This window comes from Gymnodraco acuticeps, unplaced genomic scaffold (assembly GCF_902827175.1).
Source record: "Gymnodraco acuticeps unplaced genomic scaffold, fGymAcu1.1, whole genome shotgun sequence".
NCBI classification, from domain to species: domain Eukaryota; kingdom Metazoa; phylum Chordata; class Actinopteri; order Perciformes; family Bathydraconidae; genus Gymnodraco; species Gymnodraco acuticeps.
Window position 1 is genome coordinate 4,391,005 of NW_022990981.1, and position 24,137 is coordinate 4,415,141.

Genomic DNA, 24,137 nt, shown 5'->3' on the forward strand with positions numbered 1-24,137 from the left:
AGGAGGGAAAGTGCAGAGCCTGAAACTCCAAGTTTTTGGAGAGTGCGAAGGAGGATCTGATGATTCACCGTGTCGAATGCAGCAGACAGGTCCAACAGGATGATGACAGAGGAGAGGGATGCAGTTTTGGCAGTGTGCAGTTCCTCCGTGACAGCAATGAGAGCAGTTTCTGTGGAGTGACCTGCCTTGAAACCAGACTGGTGCGGATCCAGAAGGTTGTTCTGATTGAGATAACAGGAGAGTTGTTTAAAGACAGCGCGTTCAAGTGATTTAGACAGGAACGGGAGGAGAGAGACAGGCCTGTAGTTTATAACATCAGACGGGTTGAGAGTGGGTTTCTTTAGGAGAGGGTTTACTCTTGCCTCCTTGAGACTGTTTGGAAAGTGACCAGAAGTTAGAGAAGTGTTGATGAAATGGGTGAGAAACGGTAGAATATCAGGAGCGATAGTCTGAAGGAGGTTTGAAGGAGGTTTGAAGGGATAGGGTCCAGAGGACAGGTGGTAGGGCGGGCAGAGGTAATGAGGGTAAGAACCTCACTTGGAGAGAGAGGGGAAAAGGAGGTTAGTGTGTTGGTGGAAGGAAGGTCTGGTGACCCAGCGGTGAGTAAAGGTGAGTCAGAAAAAGAAGAGCGAATATCATTAACCTTTTTTTCAAAGTGGGTAACAAAGTCGCTTGACAGAAGTGAGGAGGGGGGAGGAGCTTTTGGAGGGTCCAAGAGGGTGGAGAAGATGGAAAATAGTTTTTTAGGATTGGAATAGGAAGATTGGATCTTATCTTGAAAGAAAGTGCTTTTTGCCTGAGAGATCGAAGCAGAGAAAGAGGAGAGGAGAGCTTGATAGGTTAGGAGGTCGTCACGGTGTTTGGATTTCCACCATTTCCGCTCTGCTGCCCTAAGGACGGTTCTATTAGCACGCAGTGCATCATTTAGCCAGGGAGCCGGAGGGGACTGACGAGCCTGCCGAGATGTCAGAGGACAGAGCGAGTCCAGAGTGGATGAGAGAGTAGAGAGGAGAGTTTCTGCAGCAGAGTTTGGAGGCAGTAGTTGGAACGAATCAGAGGAAGGGAGGGCTGAGAGCACCGACGAGGCAAAGGTAGAGGGAGAGAGGGAGCGAAGGTTACGGCGGACAAGTGTAGGATGGGAAGAGATTAGTTTGTTATGTTTGGAAAGGGATAGAGAGAATGAAATGAAGAAGTGATCGGATGTGTGGAGCATTACACAAGACAACCCGACAAAGAGAGACAGAAAACCCAGAACTTAAATACACCCAGGACTAATCACATAAACACGAGACAGGTGAGGAGGGAGGAGAAAACACAGAGGCACCAGGTGAACACAATCGGGTAATCAGGGAGGGAAACAGACAGAAAGCAAACAGGCAGGAAACGGGGGTGAACACTTTACAAAATAAAACAGGAAACCCAAAGATAGAAAAAGACAAGAAAACACCAACACAGACAGATCCTAACAACAAACCAGACCTGCATCTATTAATGTAGAAAATAGTCAGCACATTAAACCATTATGAAAGTAATCATTAGTTAGCTCATTGTTCAAAATGAGCTCCAACTACAACAGTTAAGTCAACTCGTGCATCGGTAATAACAATAAAACAAATGATATAATATAATAGTATAACTTGTGTCTACTTTAAATACTAAATAAGAGCACAACTGACTACTTACCCGAGCCCCACTGTTCTCCGTCATTTTTCTCCCGGGTTGTTGTGATCACATGACTGACAAAAGCCGTGCTCTGTCTGAGTAGCCCGGATGATGCTGCATCGCAATTTTGGACATCGAATTGTAGACACCGACATTTTTGACGTAAAAATGTTTAACACCGAAATTGTGCATTCAAATTTTTTTCACTTGAATATTTGGGATCTGAATTTGAACATTCAATTTTTTAACTTGAATTTTTACATTTTTATTTCACATAGGTAAATTCGGAGCAAAACAATTCAGATACATGATTTTCAAAGTAATTATTTTCAATGCTATAAATTCGGTGTCTAATAAAATTCAAATACTTCTGTCTCTTGTTTCCTTCCATAACCGTCGGCTTGTGGACATTTTCCAGGTACGCTTCCCCTACTACCACCCAGCCAAGGTCCAAACGTTGAGCGAATGGAGCGTTGTGTGGACCGTTGACTTGCTATCTGACATTATGAGCCCTCAAAATGTCTCTTCCGAGAAGCAGTAGAATTTCTGCTTTTCGATCTAGCTCTGGGAGGTGTTTGGCAATATGCTGGAGATGGGGTTGTTGGATTACAGCACTTGGTGTCGGAATCTCTCAACGATTATTTGGCATATCACTACACTCAATGAGTGATGGGAGTGTAATGACCACTTTTCCATCTAGTGATTCGACTTGGAATCCTTCAGCATGTCTCCCTGATGTTTCTACCAAACCAGAACATGTTCTCAGCCGATACAGGGTTATTTTGCCTTCTATTTCAAAGAGGTTGAAGAACTCTGGTTTGGCTAGTGAGCGATTGCTCTGGTCATCCATAATCACGTAGGCATTGACAGCCTTGTGCCTAGCGTCCTTAGGATATATCTTTGTGAGGCAAATCTTAACACAGGAGCGAATCCATTTTTTTCATTTCATTTCAAACCTTTATTTATACAGATAAATCCCATTGAGATCATTTATCTCTTTATCAAGGGAGACCTGCTCAAGTAGTTCCACATGAAACATAAAAACATAAATAGAACAACAAAAGGACATCATACAGCATCATTTACATAATTATCCAATAGCTTCCGATTGACTAGCATCCAACCAAGCTTTAAAAACATTTAGTGGCACCAGATTGTTCAGTTTCCATTTAATTTGCAGACTATTCCAAGACAGAGGAGCTGCGCATCTACTGTAAAAGCTGTCTTCCCTAAGACAGTCCTAGCAGTTGGCACATTTAATAAAACTACAGCATGCGATCTCAGGCAGTAGCCACTTACAATTTTCCGTGAGATCAGGGAGCAGATATAAGATGGAAGTTTCCCTAACATGGCTTTGTATATAAAATGTACCAGTGACTGAGCCTCCGTACAGTTAGTGAAAGCAAACCAGCCCTTGCATACAGGGTACAGTGATGGGTTAATGCTTTACAGTTTGTCACAAATCTCAGTGCACTGTGATACGCAGCATCTAACTTGACCAGGCAATTGGCAGGTGCATTAATATACATCAGATCACCATAGTCCAGCACAGGTAAAAAGGTCACAGTGACTAACCTTTTCCTGGCCTCAAGCGAGAAACAGGACTTGTTCCTGTAGAAGAAACCTAGCCTAACCCTCAGCTTTTTAAGCAGGTTATTGACATGAAGTTTAAAAGTGAGACAATCATCAAGCCAGATACCAAGGTATTTGTAACAGGTAACCACTTCAAGTTTGATTCCTTGCGTAGTTACAATATCTAAAACAGGCTCTGGTGTCTTTTTAGCTTTAGAAAAGAGCATTACCTTGGATTTCTCAACATTTAAAAGAAGCTTTAGTTCAGAGAGCTGAGTCTGAATAATGTTAAAAACAGCCTGTAATTTAACACCAGCCTCCTTAATCGAGGGACCTGCACAGTACATCACGGTATCATCCGCATAAAAATGTAAAGTAGCTTCATCCACATTTTCACCTAAACTGTTGATGTAGATGGAGAATAAAAGTGGACCTAAAACAGAACCTTGGGGAACACCATTTGCAATGTTCAACCACTCAGAAGACAGCCCATCAAAATGAACACATTGGGACCTTTCAGAGAGGTAGTTTACAAACCACCCTACTGCATGGCTGGACATGCTGGCTAGCCTCTGCTTTAAAATGTGATGATCGACGGTGTCAAACGCCATTGGCCTTCGCCGCAAACCTCTGTGCAGCTTGAGTTAACATCATCGTAGCTAGCCTCAGCTTCTCCCTCCCCGCCGTCCTGTTGTGACGGTGAAGGAGCCTTAGGGGATTGCAATGGCGGGCCAGGATGCATGGCTGTGACACGATAAGTGTGGTCACATTCTTGACACTTCACTGATGGCTTACAATCCTTAGCAAGGTGTGAAGTGGATGCACAGCATCTGAAACAAATTCATTTTTCCTTGAGGAAGGCCTTTCTTTTGTGGAGTGGTTTGTTTCTAAATGTTCGACAATCTTGTAGCGACTGTGGTTTGTTGTGCACTGGGAAATGTTTGGCTGGGTCGACATTTGTTTGTTTGTAGGTATTTATTGTGGCAACATCTGTTTTGTTTACTGAGAAAGTTTTATCAAATTTCTTTAAGACAAGTCTTTCTGAATTGACAGTTTTCAGCACTCCCTTGGATCATAAAACTGGGATCGTTCCTCTTTTTGGCTTCGTGACACACACATTTGCAGAAGTATTCAAAGGGAGGGAACCGACCATTGTTATCTTCTTTGAAACTCGAGCCCTTGGACAACCATTTTTCTTGGAGACCAAAGGGCAGTTTTTCTGTGATCGACAAGATACCTCGTGAGGTGTCCAAATATGTCAAACCTGTGGGATAGCCATCTTCTTTGGCACCGAGGATCTCGGACAGCAATTCACCCAGCTCACGGAGCTTGAGGTGGTCTCGGTTGTTGAGTTTTGGGAAACTCTCTAAACGCTGAAAGAGTGACTTCTCCATTATCTCTGGGGCAGCGTAACAGTCACAAAGACGTTCCCAAGCTTTGCGTAGCGCTTCTATTGGATTGCCCACATGCACTGAACGTATGCGTTTGACGTATCCACATGACTCTTTACCAATGCCACTTTGTCATCAGGTCGAGCTGCTGAGCTGCACTTAAATGTATGTCACTAATTGTGTCACTAAGTATGGTTGGTTGTAACCGTCAGCTTTGGTAGGAAAAGGTAAGTGTACATCACTGGCTTTTTTAAATTCTGTTTTAAGGCTACTTAATGGTGGTGATTGTACGATGTATTCAGCAGGTGACAACTGAGGTATGAATCCTTCTTCCAGCTCCATGCGTGGCTGGCCCATTTCACGTGAATGTTAGGAGTGAGCACTTTGTTTCAGTGCGTTTTGTTCACAGATATAGTCACTTATGCGTTCCATTTTATTTTCAGACTCTGGTGCTCGGAATTCATCTTTAACTTTGAAACCGTCTGCCATTTCCAAAACCTGTGCTTCAGCTACTGCGGCTTCTGCTTCACACTGTAGATGTAATACTTCTAGTTCTGCGTCTATTCTTGTTTTTTCGAACTGTACTTCAGCATCTCTCCTAGCTGACTCCAGCTTTAGCTTTAGTTGTCGTGATGCATAAGCTGCTCTAACCTTGGCTGCTTCTGCTTTAGCACGAGCATGTGGTGCACTGCTTGATGAAGAGGTTGAAGATCTTCCTCCAGAGGTTGATGATTTTCCACTCTTTCTGGAAGCCATTTTGATCCTTTGTAAAAACTGATCTCTACTGTCTTTTCACTATAATGTTCTTATCCGGATGTAAGAGCCGCAGACTTAACACAAAGTTAAACTCCACTCAAAAGGAAGAAAAATAGTTGTCGTCGTAGTTGGAAAACTTTACTGGTAACTCCTTCACCATGACATGGAATGAAAACTATCACAATAAATACAGAATGCAAAACGATCTTAGTCTTGTGTTGTCTATTCAAACACCCTTAGTTGCATTGTAAAATACAATATAACATTACATTTTTCTTAATTTCTTAAACATCTTTCCATCAAATAAGCATTGATATAGGAACTACAACATGTTAACAATGAAATGTAATCACTTACGACATTGATTGATCGGTCTTTTCATGCAGATGCAAATGGTCCTAACAGTGCCTAAACATGTGGCTTCCTTGAGTTTCTACCATTTTCTAACAGCATGACAGGAAGTGATGCAAGATTGACAGGAAGTGATACATTAAAATAACTTTTATGAACAGTGTCAAATAAACAAACGTTACAAGTCACCTGAAAGGTGCTACAAGCAGTATTTTTAACCTTACAAATTATATGAAGTGTTTTTGAAAACACCACGGGGAAAGTTCCACATACACATCCATGACCTTGACACACACACGTTACCCATGGATGTATAATAAGACGTTACCAAATAAGGAGTGAGAGTGACGCGTAGCAAAAATCGGAAGCTGCGCTAACCTCTGGTGGCTACCATTAGCAGCTAATATTTATTCTCCGATTTTTGCATAAAAATTGAATTATGGATTATCAATAATTTGTTCATAGTGACAGACACATTGGATTAACCTTTAGCCGCGTTTTTTCTCGTTTTAATGCCATTGAACACAACTTTTAATCAGAATAACAGCTAAAGGTCCCCTGTTTTATGTTTATGTTTTTTATGTCTTGTCCTTGTATGTTTCAAGTGACCTTGAGGTTATGAAAGGCGCTATATAAATTCAAGTTATTATTATTATTATTATTAAAGGTGAGCATATCTCCGTGTTTTGCTACCTAAAGCTACGTCGTGTGTTGTCTGTATTTGCTTCCCCTGTCGCGAGTTCTAATCGCTCAGTGATGATACTTACATTTCTATAATCTGTGGAATCTCAGGATGTTAGCTAAACTTGTTTGTGCAGATCCAATAAGTATATCGATTGGTGTAGCTAGAGTTCTGTGCTCTGCGTTAGCATGTTTTCGCTCAGGGCTCATTTAGACCCTTCTTGTGAGACTTGTGTTTTTGTTTCGGTAAAAATGGTTCATGTCATCAGTTAGCTGAGTTTCTTCCCATTAGGAGGGTATGACACATTCATAGTTTTTTTTATATTAAGAAGCCCTGAGACACAGTGTCGTGAAAAAAAAAAAAAAGACCCGCCGAAGGGGTCTTAGGGCTTAACAGCAGTTTGCTAAAAACCATAATAGTTGTTAACCATTCAATATTATTTTCATTTTACATTAACACTCCCAGAAAAGGAAAGTGATCATATGTATTGAATGTTTCTGAAAACATGTGCCCCACCTGCTCTCTGCCCCCCCCCCCCCCCCCCTCAGCGTGGACCTGGGAGACATCTTTATCTGGCCGGGAAGCAATGGCTTTACCCTGCCATCTGCTTCAGGGGGGTGGGCTGCATTGATGGAGAGGGGGGGGGGGGAAATCATCCTGGATCCACCAATGATGGTGTGGATTAAAATGTCAGCGGCCCACATGTTACACTGTTTGCATACACTGCAGCTGATGTGATAGTGAAGGTTCTTTCTCTCAACTAAACATCTTTGGCAGCGGGAGAGAAGATAAATGGGAAGATTACACATAAATGGGCAGAGATTTCTTTTTCTACAGAAGCCTCTTTGTTTTGGATTGTTGACTGTACGCTTGATCTGCTTTGTGTTTCGCACACACTGCATTCTTGTGGAAGAAGGCCATATGGTTTGGGGGGGGGGCGCAGGGGCTGACAGGTGCATCTGCCTCTGCGCTGGAGGCAGGAGATCGTCCTCGCCGGGCTTTGTTTCCACTAAACATCTGCCCCTCAGCCTGAAGCACTGCGATGTTCCACTGAAGACCCTCAGGCCCTCTGAGCCGGGGAATCCCCCTCATACGACTTCTGGACCAATACAATATGGAGCACATACTGGATCAAACAAATAACATTCTCTTTCAGACTCCAAAAAATAATATATATTTGCTAAAGATGGAGCCCTGCAGTGGAAAAAAACGTTATTTTTTACTAATCTTTCTTTATAATATCTAAAGTATTGTTCTCCTTTGTTATCGCAACAAGCTGAAGGGATCCCTTGGTAAAGTTCTTCCTGGATATGAACTGTTATGCCTCTCCTTGTTGCCTAAACCTCCTTTAGATCAGATGTTTTTTGAATAAACATTAGGCACATTCAGAAGAATGCTGGTGTTGTCTGTTGACACAGGGCTGCTGTTGTGAGCCAAACACAAGGTGCCTGTTTCCCTGAAATGGCTCAATTGAGTCAAACACCTTTCAAAGGTTTCAGTCAGTGATGGTGAGGAATGTTTGGGCATCAGCTGTTTGAGTGTTTACACTGCTCAGATTTCATTAAAGCAGCAATAGGTATCACATGGATACTTAGGGGGTTGGGATGCTTGTGAATCTTCATTTGGCTTGTACGTTTTGGTTTCATTTGAATCTACATACATTACATTGCATTTATTGTACCATTAAACACATACATATACAACATATCTAGTCTCCTGCATCATCAGTATTGCACACCCGGCAATTCAGAGCCTAGACTCTGAGTGCAATAAATAATCACCATTAAGCCAAATATATTGAACTGAGGTTCATCTCAACTGAGTGGGTCTTTGTTCATTGTGTGGATGTGACAGCTCTAAAGCTGCCTTTGTGTTTGAAGCAGCAGACATCCCTCACCTTTCTTTGATGGTGACTTTCAAGACCCTTTGGCAACAGTAAATGACTCAGAGAGCTCACAAATACAAGAAGCAGCCATAATCACATTTCTTCCCTGGTTATCAGGAATTGTTCATTTTATAAGACTACAGTTACCTTCTCTTGTTCATCATTTACACATTTGACAAACTATAGAGTACACCTCAAGGTGAGACCGTATGAGAAGTTATTAGAAACCTTGTCACTAATTTAAAGTGTTTTTAAATGTGCTTTCTTCAGATTTTCAGAACAGAAACCTCTAGTGCTACAGTGATACAGAAGAATACATTCTGTTTGGCGATGTGACATGTGCTAACATGTATGTGAGAGTGGCTGTTAGCAGAGAACTTAAACAGATTTGTTTAGGCAAATGAGCCGGCAGGATGTTGGTGTAGCTGAGAGATGCCTATCAGCCCAGCAGCTGCTCTCTGACCCCGGAGAGCTGAAGCCCACCGATGCTCAGCAGCACTGGACAATATAAGCCGCGTTCACACCGCAGTACTTTTCCCACTTTAGTTCCGATATAGTTCCGAAATGTCGCGTTCACACCAAAAAGAGCCGGAACTAAAAATAGTTCATCAGAACCTTTTTTGCCCCCTTTTCCGTCCCTGCTAGAGAGCAGGTACTTTCGTGGGAGAAAAAGGTTCCTATGTCTGATTGGCTGGGCGGAATGACTCCAAAAAAGTGTTGTGAAGCCGCCATTTTATTATCCTCGCATTAGCCTTAACTAACTTATGGCAACACAAAAGAAAACATGGGAGCGGTGGAGATGAGGAGGTGTCGGCGTTCTGGCGATTTACTCGGAAGGCTTCAGTAGAAGCTGCTGGGACTCCCAGCAGCTTCTACTGAAGCCAGTCCCCAACTCCGGGGACTTCCGGCCGGGGACTTCGGGTGGCAGTATACGTCATGAAGTTGTTTGCAGCCTGCCAGTAAACCCAGAGCAGAAGAAGAAGTGACGTCAGCGGCTTCATTTGCCTAATCCTTCCCCAGGAATTGATTCCGGTGTGAACGCGATCTGTACTTAGTTTATGAGAACTAAAGAGTTCTTATGAACTAAGTTCTGATGAACCTTTGCAGGAAAAGTACTGCGGTGTGAATGCGCCTAAAGATTGAACAATACTCTTTTTTTCTTAACTGTTATCTACCAGTTATGGATACCAATTAAAGGTTGAGTTATAGAAATACATTTCGAACATCCATATATCTGCTTACGGCTTTATATTGTTGTAATATAAACTATTCCTTAAATGATTTGACACTGCTCGTACATACCAAACGGGGGAAGTTACGTTTTACTGTTACCAAAGATGAAGACAAAATAACTTCTGTTCTGTATGTCGAAAGTAATGTTTCTATTCAATAAAACTACAAAAAAGTATACGCTATTGTTACAGTCACAGTTCTATACATATGGTTAATGTTGTGAACTGAAGAATTCAGAAAGAAAAGCTTTTGGTAGTAGGTTTTGGAAACGAGTATTTACTTAGGTTTAGTAAAAGATCACAGTTGTGTTTGTAAGTGTGTTATGTCAAGTTAACTTGTGTCCGCAGGTTCAAATGAGTCAACTTTGTTTTTGTTTAACACATTTATCCACACCGTCCTCCTGATGAAGTTGGAAGGGGAATTTTCCAATGTGGGATATGAGAACATCTGAGGAGCATAATCTGTGAAGGGCTGCACTTTCGAGTCTCTTCCTAGATTTAATGATTTTGTAGGTTGTGTTGAACCAAACAGTTAAAAACACAGCAAGACATGAATCCCAAACTGTTACCACATTGTTGTACATAACCATCAACCAAATAATATACACCAAAATTAACTTTCAGTGAATCAAAACTATATCAATTCAGCTCGAATGGGAACAGAGTTGAACCGCTGAAGCGTTGAGCCAACAGGCGATCACAAAAAGATGTGTTCTTCTCTTATCTGCAAACAGCATGGCCTGCAGGCGCAGTCCTCTTCAGAGTTCCACTGCTTCACCGGGACTTGTTTACTTGTTTTCTGAGAGGAATGTCTTGTGCCACCAGGTGCGAGGGATCGTTTCTTGGGCGACTTGTGTGAATGGTGTTCACATCCAGTTGTTCCACAGCAGGTCTATTGAATATGTATTGCTTCCGAGTCTCCTTTTGTTCCGTTTGAGGTTTGATAACCTACAGAAATGTGTTTACTGCTCACAGTTTAAAAACAGAGAAAGAAATTCACAAATCACCAACACACATTAGGCTGAATGTTGAATTTCCTTTTTCCCATAAGTTATTCATGTCTATTGTCTACAAAGAAAAGTTGTGCTTATGATTTAGGACAGCAGTGTTATTCAATAGAATACACTCCCCCAACCCTATTAAAAAGAAAACGTCAGGCTGCCGGTTGCCCTCCTGGCGTCCCATGAAGCAGCAGACTGGAGGCTCGGCCAGACCCCATGGACATGGTAATGTGAGGAATGCGGCCATTTCCTCCTTTGCAGGAAAACAAAAGGAGCTGCTGAAGCGCCTAGCTTGTCCCACCTCACATAACAAGGCTGCCGCTCCCAGATCACAGCCTGCTTTGTGTCCACTCACTCAGCCCAGGACTCACCATTAACAGGTCCAAATGGCTGATCTTAAATGTCACTTATGTGGCCAAATGTGTTTTCAAAGTCTAAGGAGAAAAGTCTGACCAATTTGGGGCAACTTCAGTTTTCAGTTAAATCTTTGACTTTCTTGTATCAACCAACTGTTAAGAAAAACCACCAGGGATCATACCTGATTCCCATGACAATCTGTCACCATAACAAACAATTCTCAGCAGAGAGAAAGCACAAGATAAAACATAACCATATCTAGAACATTTGCCACTCTAACAACAAAAGACAAGGTAACGCTAATGCTAATAATTTAGCCTGTGTAGATAAATAATGAAATATCCAATGAAAGCAGACTCACTTCCTTAATCAAGAGCTGTGGTTAAAAGGATATATATTACAAGAATATAGAGTTTTGGAAATATGCTTATATGCTATCTTGCTTAGCGTTAAATGAGAGATGCCTGTTTACCCAATATAGGGATGCAGCTGTATAGCTAGCTTAGCTTAAATACAAACAATGTTCAGAATTTAATATAGCTTATATTCAAAGTGTTATACTTAGTTTTTGTAGGTAACAAACAACAAATATATAATGTGTTCATTATATCAGAATCCAGTCTTGACTTTGAGTTTACCTTTGACCCTTGTACACTTGGATTAGGTGAAGGCAGGTGCTCAGGTACAGTCTTATAGGCTACAGTCTATGGGTTTAGCCATGGGTAGAGCCTGCAGAAAGCACCAAAAGATAAAAACACCGTTGTCCTGTGGCCAGCTCGTCTTGTTGTCATAACAACAGTCTCTCTCCGTTCCTTGAATGTATCTCACAGAAATCTTCAAACCTTGTTGTGTCGCCAGTTAGATATTTTCAAGTGAGGGACTCTAAAGCCAAACATCGTACTCATCTTTCTCCTTGCCATAACACAAACAAATCTAAACCAGGAGACCCAATTTGAGGTTTTTAAGATTAAATTGGATGTTACCATCTAACAATTCCTAATGTTTGTACACATCTACAAAACTGTTCAGAAATAAAAGATATTACTCTCCTTAACTCCAAAACTTGAGATAAGTAATGACTTAGTTTCAAAGTAATGCAGTGATGGTTAGCAGGAGCTGATAGATTTCATACTTTCATCAGTGACTCACAGTTAAGCTGACATGACACACTTCACCTCCACGAGGTTCATCAAACTGAGCTCGATGACATAAAGCAGGGCAGCATCGTTATCAATGCGTCCCATTGTCAACACGTGCTGATACAAATGTTTGTTTCCACCCTTATTGTTAAATTCGAAAGCTGGATCCTTATATATGTGTATAATATATATATATATATATATATATATATATATGTTGTTTGACAGCTATTGGAAGGTATTGCGCTCTTTATTCAACTTTGGGGAACAAACTGAATGAGCAATTCTTCTGAACATGTCAAAGCAAGCTGCTGCACAGTACATCATAACATCTTGAATACATGGTTCATAATGCAAGAACGCAATGTGATCCAAACCTCTTGCTTATGTTGTGGATACAATACAACACAGCTTTATTTATATAGCACTTTAAACCTCCAGACCAAAGTGCTGTACGGGCAAATAAACAAAACAAAACACACACAGCTCAGCTCACACACCATAAAACAAGTAAAAACAATAGACAATTGATGAATGAATCCAGATGAATCCTGAAATGGCGGAACCCTGTAGAATCTCATCAGTTGTAAAGGTAATCAGCATTTTTCAGAAACAGTTGGACTTTAACTGCCATGCAAATGAGCAGGTGGGCGTTTGATTGTTTGAAAAAGACACCTGCACTTTTTTTTCTGCTGACTGCACCTCCTTAACAAGACCAGACTTGTTAACACCCAACAACCTCCGCCACCATTGGATGATCCTTTTCACGGGTGCAATCAATGACATTACTATCCAACACTACAACCCCCACTGCCAGCTGATCATCTACATACGTGTGTGAGTGTGTAGCTGTGCTAGTGGTGGAGGGGTGAACAGCAGATGGCAGGGCTGCCCCCGTCATGTCTGCTTTTTGGGGGAGAACAATGCATCTCTCTCAGCTCTTATCAAAGGAGGGGAAGGGGATTTCAGTCCACGGACAGCTGGCAGGCAGCGTGCCTCGCATCCCACCCCCTCCCTCCGTGTCCACACACAGACACACACTCTGCAATTAACTGGCACGGGCCATGGCTTAAATATTTACCAGGCACATGCAAACAAATAGATGTTCAAAAATAATGATAAACCCATGCCTCAGTTTAGTTGTTAGAATATCTTTGACTGTGTTTCTATCATGTAAACAAGGTCACATCCACCAGTTCAGCTTTAACCAACACAATACAAATGAGTTCTTAGTTCAATACCATATTTTAAAATACGTTTAGGGCCAAATATCAGTTGATTGTTCCATGAGCCAATCTAGAGAATACTAATCAAATTTTTGAAAGTCATCTTTTTGAGCATTTCCCAAGCAAAAAGGTCAGGGTTTCTTTGTGTTCGGATCCTGCAACGTGAGCATTTGCTGTTTAAGCCAAAAGACATCGAGCTTTGCCACGTTTCACAAGACAAGGAGTTTGAATACATCCTCTGAGGCTTCTGGGAATTTAACCTGAGGATTTCCTGACATATTATAGACTGAAGTATGTATACATGTATAAATAGATAATGGTAACTGCTTTTAGAAAAAAGAGAAACATACAATAACATTAAATAAAATAAAAAGAAACAATAAGACAAGACAAAACAGCGAAAACAGATAGCCCATAAAATATGTAGGCTATTAAGAGAGCATGGATAATTCCGACTTTGTTCCTATATAGATAGGCCAATCATTTGATATAACATTAACAACAATTCTGGCTTAAATCTTTTTTTTAAAAACCTAAATTATTAACATCCTCCCTCGTATTTCCTTGAGCATTTCAATAAGACCTTCATGACTGAAGGTGCATTTTATGATTCTGCAGACCCTCAGTAACATTCCTTACTGTAAGGACTGCTGTAGGAGCAGCGGGGACTTGCATTCCTCAAACTACCTCACAACAAAAACAATAACAGGCTATTTTCCATTATACAGACAGCCGGCTGCGGTAGTGTTCTGCTTCTCTGAATCCCCCCCCCCCCCTCCCCCTCTGCTCTCCTCCCCCTGCTCTCTCCCCTCTGCTCCTCCTCCCGCTCTCCTCCCCTGTGCTTTGCTTTTGATCCCACAGGGCCTCGGAGCCTTTGCATTCCTCTCATTCCGGCCCGGAACAATCGGCCTCAGTTATTCACCGTGCCGCGCAGCTCGGAGCGCAGTCTGGCCCCGGCGCGCACACACCGCGCATGGAGGAGAGGAACTGTGGACTTTGTTGAATTTATGAGCAGAAAACTGAAAGACTACAGCACCCTAAACTGATTCCTGCTGGATGAGACTATCGCTCGGTAAGTTTGACATGGTTTACTCGACTTTTTTCCAACGCTTGCTTTGTGTTTGGAGTTCACAACAGAAGTCCCTTTAGCACGGATTGTGTGCATGGCGCATTTTTGACTGTTGAAATGCTTTTCAGTTCCGGTGAACATCTTGTTTATTTATTTTACCCTTAAGAAGCAGAACCTTTTCCGGAATGGGCCCAGTTACTAAAACAAAAACACATTTTAAGTTGGTTTCAAAGAGTTTGAGTTTCCGGTTGATTCCGAGGTTATGTCAGTAAAGTGTAGTGTCACACTCCTTTCTGTCTGGCTGCTGAACAAAGTTATGCTTTTAAGTGTGTGGGCAATAAAAGTGGATCTGCACTGAGATCAGTGACAGGGGTATCTCCAGCAGCAGACCCTGCTCTCACTGCTAACAGCAAGTCATTGAGCAATAAAAGAGTTGGCAGTAATTTGGGAAAACATGTAGGCTTCTACGAGTGGAATACTTAAATTAGTCGATGACCGATAAACGGCAACTATTTTGATCATCGGTTAATTACGTCGTTCATGAAAAAATGGCAGAAAAGGCTTTTTCATGCCTTTCAAATATGCAGATGTCCTGCTTGTCAGTTTAGACTGACATCAGCTCGGACTGTAACATGCTGGGATGAACATGTTTCACTATTTTCTAGCAGTTTGAAGTGCCAACCAATCACGATTAATTGATTATTTAGAAAATAACTGCAAGTGGCAGCAAAACTATACATTTTTTATGACAAGGAGTTTTCCGAACCATGAATAAATGATCTGATGATTTACAATTGTACCATTAATTTTGTGACGTGTTTAATGTGATCAATATTATAATTTCCCCTTCAGATTTATGATTTGAGACCATCACCTCCAACTCCAGACAGTTTTCTGCTAATTTCCCACGGACTGAGATGAGAACTGCTGAAGGCTCCTGTGGAACGGTCCTGCACCGACTGATCCAGGAGCAGCTGCGCTACGGGAATCTGACGGACACGCGCACGCTCCTGGCCATCCAGCAGCAGGCCCTGCGGGGGGGCAGCAGCAGCGGCGGAGGGGGCCACGGCAGTCCCCGCTCCTCTCTGGAAAGCCTGACACAGGAGGAGACCCAGTACATCCAGATGTCCAAGCGACAGGATCCTCAGGGCCAGGAGCACCAGGGGGACCTCCTGCATTCTGAGAGCCAGGGGTGCCATCTGTACCAGCTGCACGGAGAGGAGCTGCCCACATATGAGGAGGCCAAGGCACACTCCCAGTACCTGACCTCCCAGAAGGGGCACGCCGAGCAGGACTTGAACATAATGGGGGGTCACAGTGAGGCTCAGTGGGACCTGAAGAGGGAGCACGCTCGCTCCCTCAGTGAGAGGCTCATGCAGCTCTCTCTGGAGAGGAGCGCTCCTCAGCACAGCCTGGGGTCTGCCCACAGCTATCCACAGCTGTATAATGATAATATTACAAACACTGTGGCAGCTGACAGGCCAGGGGCCCAACAGTATGCAGATCAGCGTGGGCCCCCCCCGGACTACCCTCTGTTTGCTAGGATTCCTGGATACATGCTCAGCCACTCACAGGAGCACGGACAGTTCTACAGAGAGCCGCCTCCACCCTTCTACTCTCAGCATCACAGGTAATTACACAAGATGGACAACCATCATGGGCCGGTTCTGAGGGGGGCCAACAGGGGCCAGTGCCCCTTTAGCACTGAGCTTGGACCCCCCTATGGCCCCCCTAGTTATCAGGAATGTTGTTGTTTTTTTACTAAAACTACTGTTACTGAATCAAATGATATTACTGAAAAAATACTAACAAATGTTAAGAAATACAACAACAAAAAAGTTTGGCTGCATAAATAATTAAATCATGTATTATCCCCAACTGCGTTTAGGCACATTTGAAAAAAAGACATTTCAAAAACGGTCTTTTCTCAAATCTATCATTCAGTTTTCTTTCAGTTGACAAAACAAGACGTTTAAAAATATAATCTTACACGTCTAGAAACTCCATATTCTGTCATTATATAGACCACACATTTAATCAATAGATAAGGAAAACAATCCTTGCAGATAGTAATGCTTTCTCTATGTATTTCCTGTGCCTTGTGGTATTCAGCATCGTGGTAATAAATCTCTCTCTCCTGGCAGCTTTGTGTCCGCTCAGTCACAGGTGGCTCACAGCCCCCCCGCAGCCCCCGGCCAGAACTTGTCTCAGACCCAGATGTTGATGCGAGAGAACGAGCGGCTCAGGAAGGAGCTGGAGGTCTACAGTGAGAAGGCCTCCCGGCTGCAGAAGGTGAGGGGGAGAAGCGGTGAATGAATGGAGCTCACACCAAGCTGCTGAAATAGTAAAAACAAGGAAAGCACATGTACTGACGTATCAGGGTGATGAGCTATCCCGCAGTTAGGGGGGTCATCATATTAATGTAAGGTTTAGTGAGTTACTAAAGTAAGTTGTTGAGAGTTTTCTCCTCAGGATTGCCTAAAACACTTTGCCTTTCAAACTTGTTGGCAATTTGCCCTGAAAGGAGATAAAAAACCTCGACACCTCGGACTCACAAGTGTTCACTCAGGAATGTTGATTGACACTTTACAGTTGTGCATATAGTTAGAAAACCATTTGCCTGAAAGCAGTAAAAAAAAAAGAACAGGTAGCATTTATACTGGTGATGACTAATTGTTATTATTGATATGAGCAACTAAAATATGAACCACAATCCAGACCACGAATGTCTCCCAGAGACTGATCATCTTTTCCCATGTTCTTCCCAGTTGGAGTTGGAGATTCAAAGGATATCAGAAGCATACGAGACCCTAATGAAAGGCTCTGCCAAGCGGGAGGCTCTGGAGAAAACATTGAGGAATAAACTGGAGGCTGAGATTAAGAGGATGCACGACTTTAACAGAGACCTGAGAGGTACGTGTTGTCCATCGTTGGAAATGCTCAGCTTTAAATAGAGGGCTGTGTATGGGCAATAATCTGCTGATAAGATAACAACCAAAGACATATGTATATGTAGAAACAGACAGTCAGATTGATGGTGTTTTTGAGAATTTATACAGTATCCCAAAACATAATATTGTGAATTTAAAACATGGCGTATTACAGCATAAACTACAAAAAATACAGAAAATATTTTTGATCTTATGTTGTGGGATGTTTTAGTGAAGTTGCAGTTCATTTTATTGTGTGGGGTTGTTGTGATTGCGTATGCGTAAGTGCCAGTGCAATGATTTTAAGAGGGAAAAATAGATAGATACACAGAGACTGGATGAAAAAAGTCTATCAATATTTGTGTATAACCATCATGTTTTTTTGTTTTTCTGTACAGACCAGCTTGATTCAGCTATCAAACAGCGGTCAGCTAAGGAGGCCGAGTGTTCAGACCAGAGGCATCATGTCTTTGTTAAACTGCTTGAGCAAAGTGAGTTCTTCATGTGTTATTCAGAATCAGTCTTATCACTGCATGGCTCATGAGAGGAAATAGTAAGAAGACATGAGGATGTTTTTTAAAATGGAGATTGGACATTTCCCAGTGCCCTGTGAACTGACGATGGCAGCTACATAGAAGAGGCGGTGTTATGAAGGCTTGTGTCGGGACACTAATGGTTCTATTTCTAATGTTAAGAGAAACTCTTGACACTTAGACGGCAGCTATTTTTTACAGCCATAATAAATGTGGCCTGAATTCCAGAGATGTTTTGAGATATTCAGTCCGTCTCGACAGAATGCCTCCCCTCCCCCGATGCTCAGTATTGCATCACTGCTGACTCCCCTCCTCAAGGGGAACTAATGAGTCCGGGACTCTAGGGTCGCCCAGGCCCAACTCAAGATGACCTCTGGCCATCCCGCTCTCCTTGTTTGGTCATTTCTTTACCTCATTATTGAATATGTTCTGCTCTGTGCAGGGATGTGCTGGCGAGTACAGCTAACTGATCTCAGTTTACTCATCTTTTTTAACCTACTAGGATTAACATTGCCCTTCTCTGTATATTTAAACAGCCACATGATTTCCCTGAGTCATAAGATAGAGATCTAATGATCTACCTTTCCTGGAAACATTTATCTTGGAACAACAGGAGCATACTTGCATTAAAATTACAATAGTGGGATGTGTTGTGTATATATTTTTTGCAAAATGGACCGCTTCTTGTTTACTTCACGTCCCTAGAAGCATTCCAGAGCTGTTCCCAGTACAAGGCTATGCCTGTGTGCGTAAGTGGATAAAAGGAAGTCTGCATTCCCTCCACAGGCATGCACTCATGTTGTGTAATCAAACTCCCTTTTTAAAGTGACACAACAGATACACCGGCTTTCCCTTCTGAAGGATTTCATTAAAACATGGACTAGCTTTTGATAAGTATATTAGATCATTTAAATGTTTGAGTGTAAGTTTACAGTACAGTAAAGTAGTTGTGAGTTATTTCCATTTTAGAAGACTAAGTGACAAATGCTCTGTTGTTGAACCACATGCCCCAATGGTGAATGTATTTTGTTGGGTCGCATTCCATTCAAAATGTAACTCCCTGAGCTTATGTAGTGCATTGACTGACCCATCAATAGCCACTGAATAGTTTTGTATAGTGAAATCATTAGCATTAATTTGACCTCTTCTTTGTGGCTGCTATAGAGAGCTGCAGCCTTTGTGGTCTCATTTAGCCACTTGTTAGCAACCATTGCATGTGAAAGCAGGGGTACTGACATTAATGTTGTGAACATCTAATGAGAATCTTTTAAGTTTGTGTTTACAGTCATCTTCCCAAAGTCCTATTTTTTTTTAAAAATAACAAAAAAAAACCTTGACTTTGTGACCAAGGAACACAAAAGTCCAAAAGGGCTTACTCACTCCCAGGTTTCCGGACTCATTCCCACTGCACACTTTGTCCCAAGACATTATCAGATGATAACCTCCCAACACAGTATCTTCCAGTCATGTCGTAGTTACTACTACCACCATTCACCTCTTCTTCCTTTCTTCCTGTACCTCAGATGAAGAGCAGCAGCGGGAGCGGGAGCAGCTGGAAAGGCAGGTACAGCACCTGCGTGTCTCCGGGGAGGAGTGCCAGCAGAGGGGGGAGCTGCTGGAGCAGGCTCTGCTCTCCACACAGGCCCGCAACCGGCAGCTGGTGGAGGAGCTGCAGAGGAAGAGAGCATATGTGGAGAAGGTGGAGCGGCTGCAGGGGGCGCTGTCCCAGCTGCAGGCCGCCTGCGAGAAGAGAGAGGCGCTGGAGCTGCGGCTGCGCACGCGGCTGGAGCAGGAGCTGAAGAGCCTGAGGGCCCACCAGGTGAGGGGCCGGTTCAAAACTTAGGAAGAAATACTTTTTCTCTAAAATTAGATGAGAAAATCTATACCCTCTCATATGTCTTTATAATAAATGTGAAGATGGAGCTGGGTGTTGATTGGCTTAGCTTAACATACATTCCCTAAAGCTTGGGAAACAGCTAGCCTGGGTTTGTTCAAAAGTAACACAATTGAAAAACCTACCAGTGACTCCAATGGTAATTTAATTGTTTTTAGGCTTGCAGTTTCCTGATACTTATTTATTTTTAAGCTAAGCTAACCGGCTCTTGCCCTCATATTAAGCCTACAGATTGAAGAGCTACCTAAAAGTCTAATTTCCAAAAGGTCAAATTTTCATTTAAATAAAAAATATATGTTTCCTAATGTGAGCGGTTGCCTATCATGTCAGTCTCATAGGCAGGCCGCTGACCCCATGTCTTCAGAGCCCAGCTCCTCCATGCTGCAGCAGCAGCTGAGGGAGCGGGAGGAGCGGGTCCTGGCCCTGGAGGCAGACCTCACCAGGTGGGAGCAGAAGTACCTGGAGGAGAGCACCATGAGGCAGTTTGCCATGGATGCAGCTGCCACTGCTGCTGCACAAAGGTACGATAAAACATAGAGAAATGTAGCAACGCGAACACTTTTGGATTATTCAAATTGTATTGAAGTTTAGGGATGTTTTTTAACTGTCTCCTATTTTAAATGCAGAGATACAACCATCATCAAACATTCTCCTCGACAGTCACCAAACAGCAGTTTTAATGAAGACCTGCCTTCATCTAGTCACAGACATCAGGAGATGGAGAACAGGTAAGCATCATTCCCCTTATTTGCTAGATAGTAGCCTGCCTCTTGGTTTGTGGTCTAATGGTGTCTTGCATGTGTTTAGGATCCGTGCACTTCATGCTCAGCTCCTGGAGAAGGACGCCGTGATCAAAGTCATTCAGCAGCGCTCCAGGTGGGAGCAGGGCCAGCTGGAGAGACAGGGGCTACGTCTCACCAGGTCTGTCCCCTCCATCAACAATTTGACCAGCAGCACGGAGAGTAAAGGTGATTACAAGATGTTTCCCGCCACGCTTCATACAACACCAAGGAATTTAGAATCTTTAATGACACATGCTATATCAAGCGACAACTGGCTGACGCCAGACAGAATGTGCACTTCATAAAAACAAGTATTGAGTAGGAGACAAGCCTTTCATGCCCCTCAATGTACAGCTTGTTTTTAAACTGGAATGCATATCATCTCTCACTCCAGATTAGCCCGATCCAGAATAGTCATGGGAAGAGCTCAGAGGGCAGATGTTCAGGAGTGTGTAAATGTTGATGCATGTAATTAAGCAGCCTCCTTCCTTTGTCTGCATTTGTAGGAAAGAGCCTCTCAGATGACCAGACAGGTGCTGCTGCGCTGAGACTCCAGCCCTGCATGGGGGGGCCAGTCAGGGCCCCCAGCAGGGACTGCAGCACCCAGAGTGAAGAGGCCTCTCTGGAGCCGGAGCCCACTGAAGTGATCTCAGCAGCTTCATCTGGTGGGTTTACTGCTTTGTTCACTCCTGCTCTGTGCAGCTGAACAGGCTGCCCTTGATCTTTTTGACCACTATATAAAGTGTAACCAGACCCTGGGTCAGTAATATGTATTAGGACAATTATGGGTTAAAAAAACAGTGCCTAGGTAGGGGGTACTATTCTATATTAATGAAGCCTTCTAAATAATTGAATCTCGTAAATTCAGATTGTTTAGAACAATATTACCCTCCTCCCCCGGCTGGGTTATTACATTTTTTTAACCTAGAATGGCCATTATATGCAGTTTACAGACTAATAACTTCAGAATTAAACATGTTGTGTGATGCAAATAACCAGCATTGCAGTTGCCTGAGCATACCAAACAGCTTTTCTAACCTGCTTATTTTATCTTCAGTAGAGACTACAGAGAAGCTACTCAAGACATGTGAGAGGATCAGCAGCTCCGATGCAGAGGTGGTTGAAATCCTCATTTGAGGACCACTACAAATGATATGAACAGTGCCAGCCAGTGATGACAGAGACCTCAAGCCTGAGGTTTTAAAGACCTTCCTTTACATCTGAACACACATAAAGGAAGGCTGATGGTCTGATAATGATCTGAAAAGTTCACCAGCAGCATGTGCTGCAGTTTGGAGAGGAGAGCTTTCCTCCAGCTGCACAGTTCACAAACTGACATTTGCCTGAAGAGAAATAATTCTCCAAGCTACCTGGACAGTATTGTGCACTGTGATAGGAACCTGGCTGCTGGTGCGAATATTCAGTTGTTGTGCATTTTCATTTTTGAAGTAATGTATTGTATTTATGTTTGTTAATGCTGCTCATATTGTGATGTGACGTTTCTTGCCCTGCTCCCCTTAAGTTATATACATTTCTCTGGATAATTTATTTAGTTTATTTTTGAATGTCCAGTAGCGAGCCTGCCCTCTTAAAGTAATGGATATGTTAATATTACAAGCATCCTCTATTTCTTCATGCCATGTTTGGGGATTATTCTGTTTAACATAACCTAAATTAACAGTTAAAAATACATTTGTGGCCTGCTCACACCTCAGAAGAAGATTTAGAAACTTTGAATGCGAAGCCTGCAGGACGTCTGCTCACTACTCTCTTAAAAAAGCCTGTGAGGATTGACAGTGGGGGTCTAATTTTCCAGATCCTGGGTTAATGTTCAGGGGCCTCAGATGGCGACTGCCCACCATTTTGCTTCCCTCCGCTGATATGTTGGAGCTAATCTACTCACATTCCCTGGCTGACGGAATGCTCCCTTTAAAGAAAAAGGCTATCTAAAGTCTGACCCCTCACCCTTGTTAAAATGGCACACATTCTCCACATGATTCTCTTTCTGGGGCTGGTTATTTATTCTGAGTGCTGGTAGCTGGATCTACCATGAGCATAGAAATGTTCAACTATAATTGGCCTGTATCTGATACTCTATTTGTTGTCTCCATCCCTGTGTTATATTCAGCCGTGTTGTCTCCAGCGCAAGTATCTCACATTTCTGAGTGTACAGGACTATATCCCTAACATGGAATCTTCTATTTATTTCTCCCTGCGTGGTGTAAGATCACTGAACACTGCTGAATGTAGACTCCTGTTTCCAGCACTGTGTTCCTTCAATTCAATTGGATTGTGCCACAACTCTGATTGATCTACTCTTTAGAGGAGAATACTGCTAAGTTAATATATTACCCCACATTTATCAATTGCAGAATTTCTAGGTTTATTTATTATAAATATTGTGCCGCAAATTGCATGAGAAATCTCACATGTTGACTGTTATTCCCCTTCATCCTGTTCACCATACTTCCCGGCACAATGCATTTGCTGGTCATTGCAGCGTGTCAGTTCATGCCTTTCACTCTTTTTGGAATGTGTTTACATGATTGTGAAGTGAGAGAACTTAATATATTTTGTAGCTTTTTGTCATTTGTATACTGTTTTTTTGTGTGTGTTTTTGGTGCCAAAGATGTACTCTACCTTTAAGTTATCATCATGACAAACACAAAAGGTCCTGTTTAGGTTCCTTGCTTCAGCTGGTTGACCCATTTTGATGTTGCTGTGAACTTTTGTAAAGGAAACATTTGTCTGTATGCCTTAAAATGTCACTATAATAGATTACAATTCTTAATATATGTCTGATAAAATGCTCTTGGTTTTGATTTGTTGCCCTGGTTTAATACAATATAGTCATGGGATCAAGTAAAAAAAAACACTACTGAATGCCTTAAGTGTGTCAGATAGTAATATTTAAAGACTGATTCCTCTTGGTTTATTCAATAGGACTACTGCGCTCTGGTCCATCTTTATCATTAAGTGATTATGTGCTACAGATCTACATTTACTTCTTGCAGTTGCACCTTCTAGATATAATGCATTACTCTTACAGATACATAAGGTGGGCTTTTTCCTTCTAACATTTAAGGAACCTTTATGAATATCAATGACAAATTCCTGTAGTTTAATCACAATTAGTGATGGCAGAATCTATGGGTAGGTCACAGAATGGTGGAGTCAAGGAAAATGTGGGTTTGAAACCACACAAAAAACCCACCTGTTCAGCCCCAAATGGCAGACAGACAAAGTCAGCAATGCACATTTTGAAGAATGTAGCAGCCAAAGGGACAGATATTTCCCTCAGTTAGTGAAAGACCAAACAGAGTCATCATGACAACTCTTCAACTAGTTGTCTCTGGGGCAACAGCGATATTCTGGAGGTCGTTGTGTAGCCAGCTGTGATCCATGTTATGTAATTCTGGACAGTGTTCCTGTTTGCTAGTCATTACAGTCTTATTAGCAACTTGAGATGCAAGAATAAAGATGGAGTTAAAAGCACTAGATTTTACCACATATTTTGTTAGCTGGTAAATAGCTTTATTGTTGTGATCCGATAACCATAGCATTGCAAGGTCGGCCAAGGCATTCAACCTATTTTGCGCAGACTGTTTACCTGTGACTGATTGGCCAATAGTACTTGGACCACAAATGCAAACCAGAATGCTTCCGATACTCATT

At 42.4% G+C, this 24,137-nt stretch overlaps 1 protein-coding gene across 2 annotated transcripts; it reads left to right on the forward strand.

Annotated features, from left to right (window-relative positions):
* Positions 1-14,112: 14,112 nt before the first annotated feature.
* On the forward strand, positions 14,113-23,284 carry amotl2a (angiomotin like 2a). 2 transcript variants are annotated; one of them, XM_034235693.1, is made up of 11 exons: positions 14,113-14,326; positions 15,176-15,953; positions 16,468-16,615; positions 17,092-17,236; positions 17,652-17,744; positions 19,310-19,605; positions 20,011-20,201; positions 20,307-20,408; positions 20,488-20,648; positions 20,969-21,127; positions 21,520-23,284. In XM_034235693.1, exons 2-11 carry the CDS (start codon positions 15,241-15,243, stop codon positions 21,597-21,599), a joined length of 2,088 nt encoding a protein of 695 aa, XP_034091584.1. In that variant the 5' UTR covers positions 14,113-14,326; positions 15,176-15,240; the 3' UTR covers positions 21,600-23,284. The 2 variants fall into 2 exon arrangements, with proteins under 2 accessions (XP_034091584.1, XP_034091585.1); XM_034235694.1 differs by having other exon boundaries at positions 21,523-23,284.
* The last annotated feature ends 853 nt before the right edge of the window (positions 23,285-24,137 follow it).

What these genes read in the sequence shown, in the direction of transcription:
- amotl2a (XM_034235693.1), top strand. Translation starts at nt 15,241, where the DNA reads ATGAGAACTGCTGAAGGCTCCTGTGGAACGGTCCTGCACCGACTGATC. An exon ending in AGGCCTCCCGGCTGCAGAAG is followed by an intron (nt 16,616 to 17,091) that starts GTGAGGGGGAGA and finishes TGTTCTTCCCAG; the next exon opens with TTGGAGTTGGAGATTCAAAG. An exon ending in CTTTAACAGAGACCTGAGAG is followed by an intron (nt 17,237 to 17,651) that starts GTACGTGTTGTC and finishes TTTTCTGTACAG; the next exon opens with ACCAGCTTGATTCAGCTATC.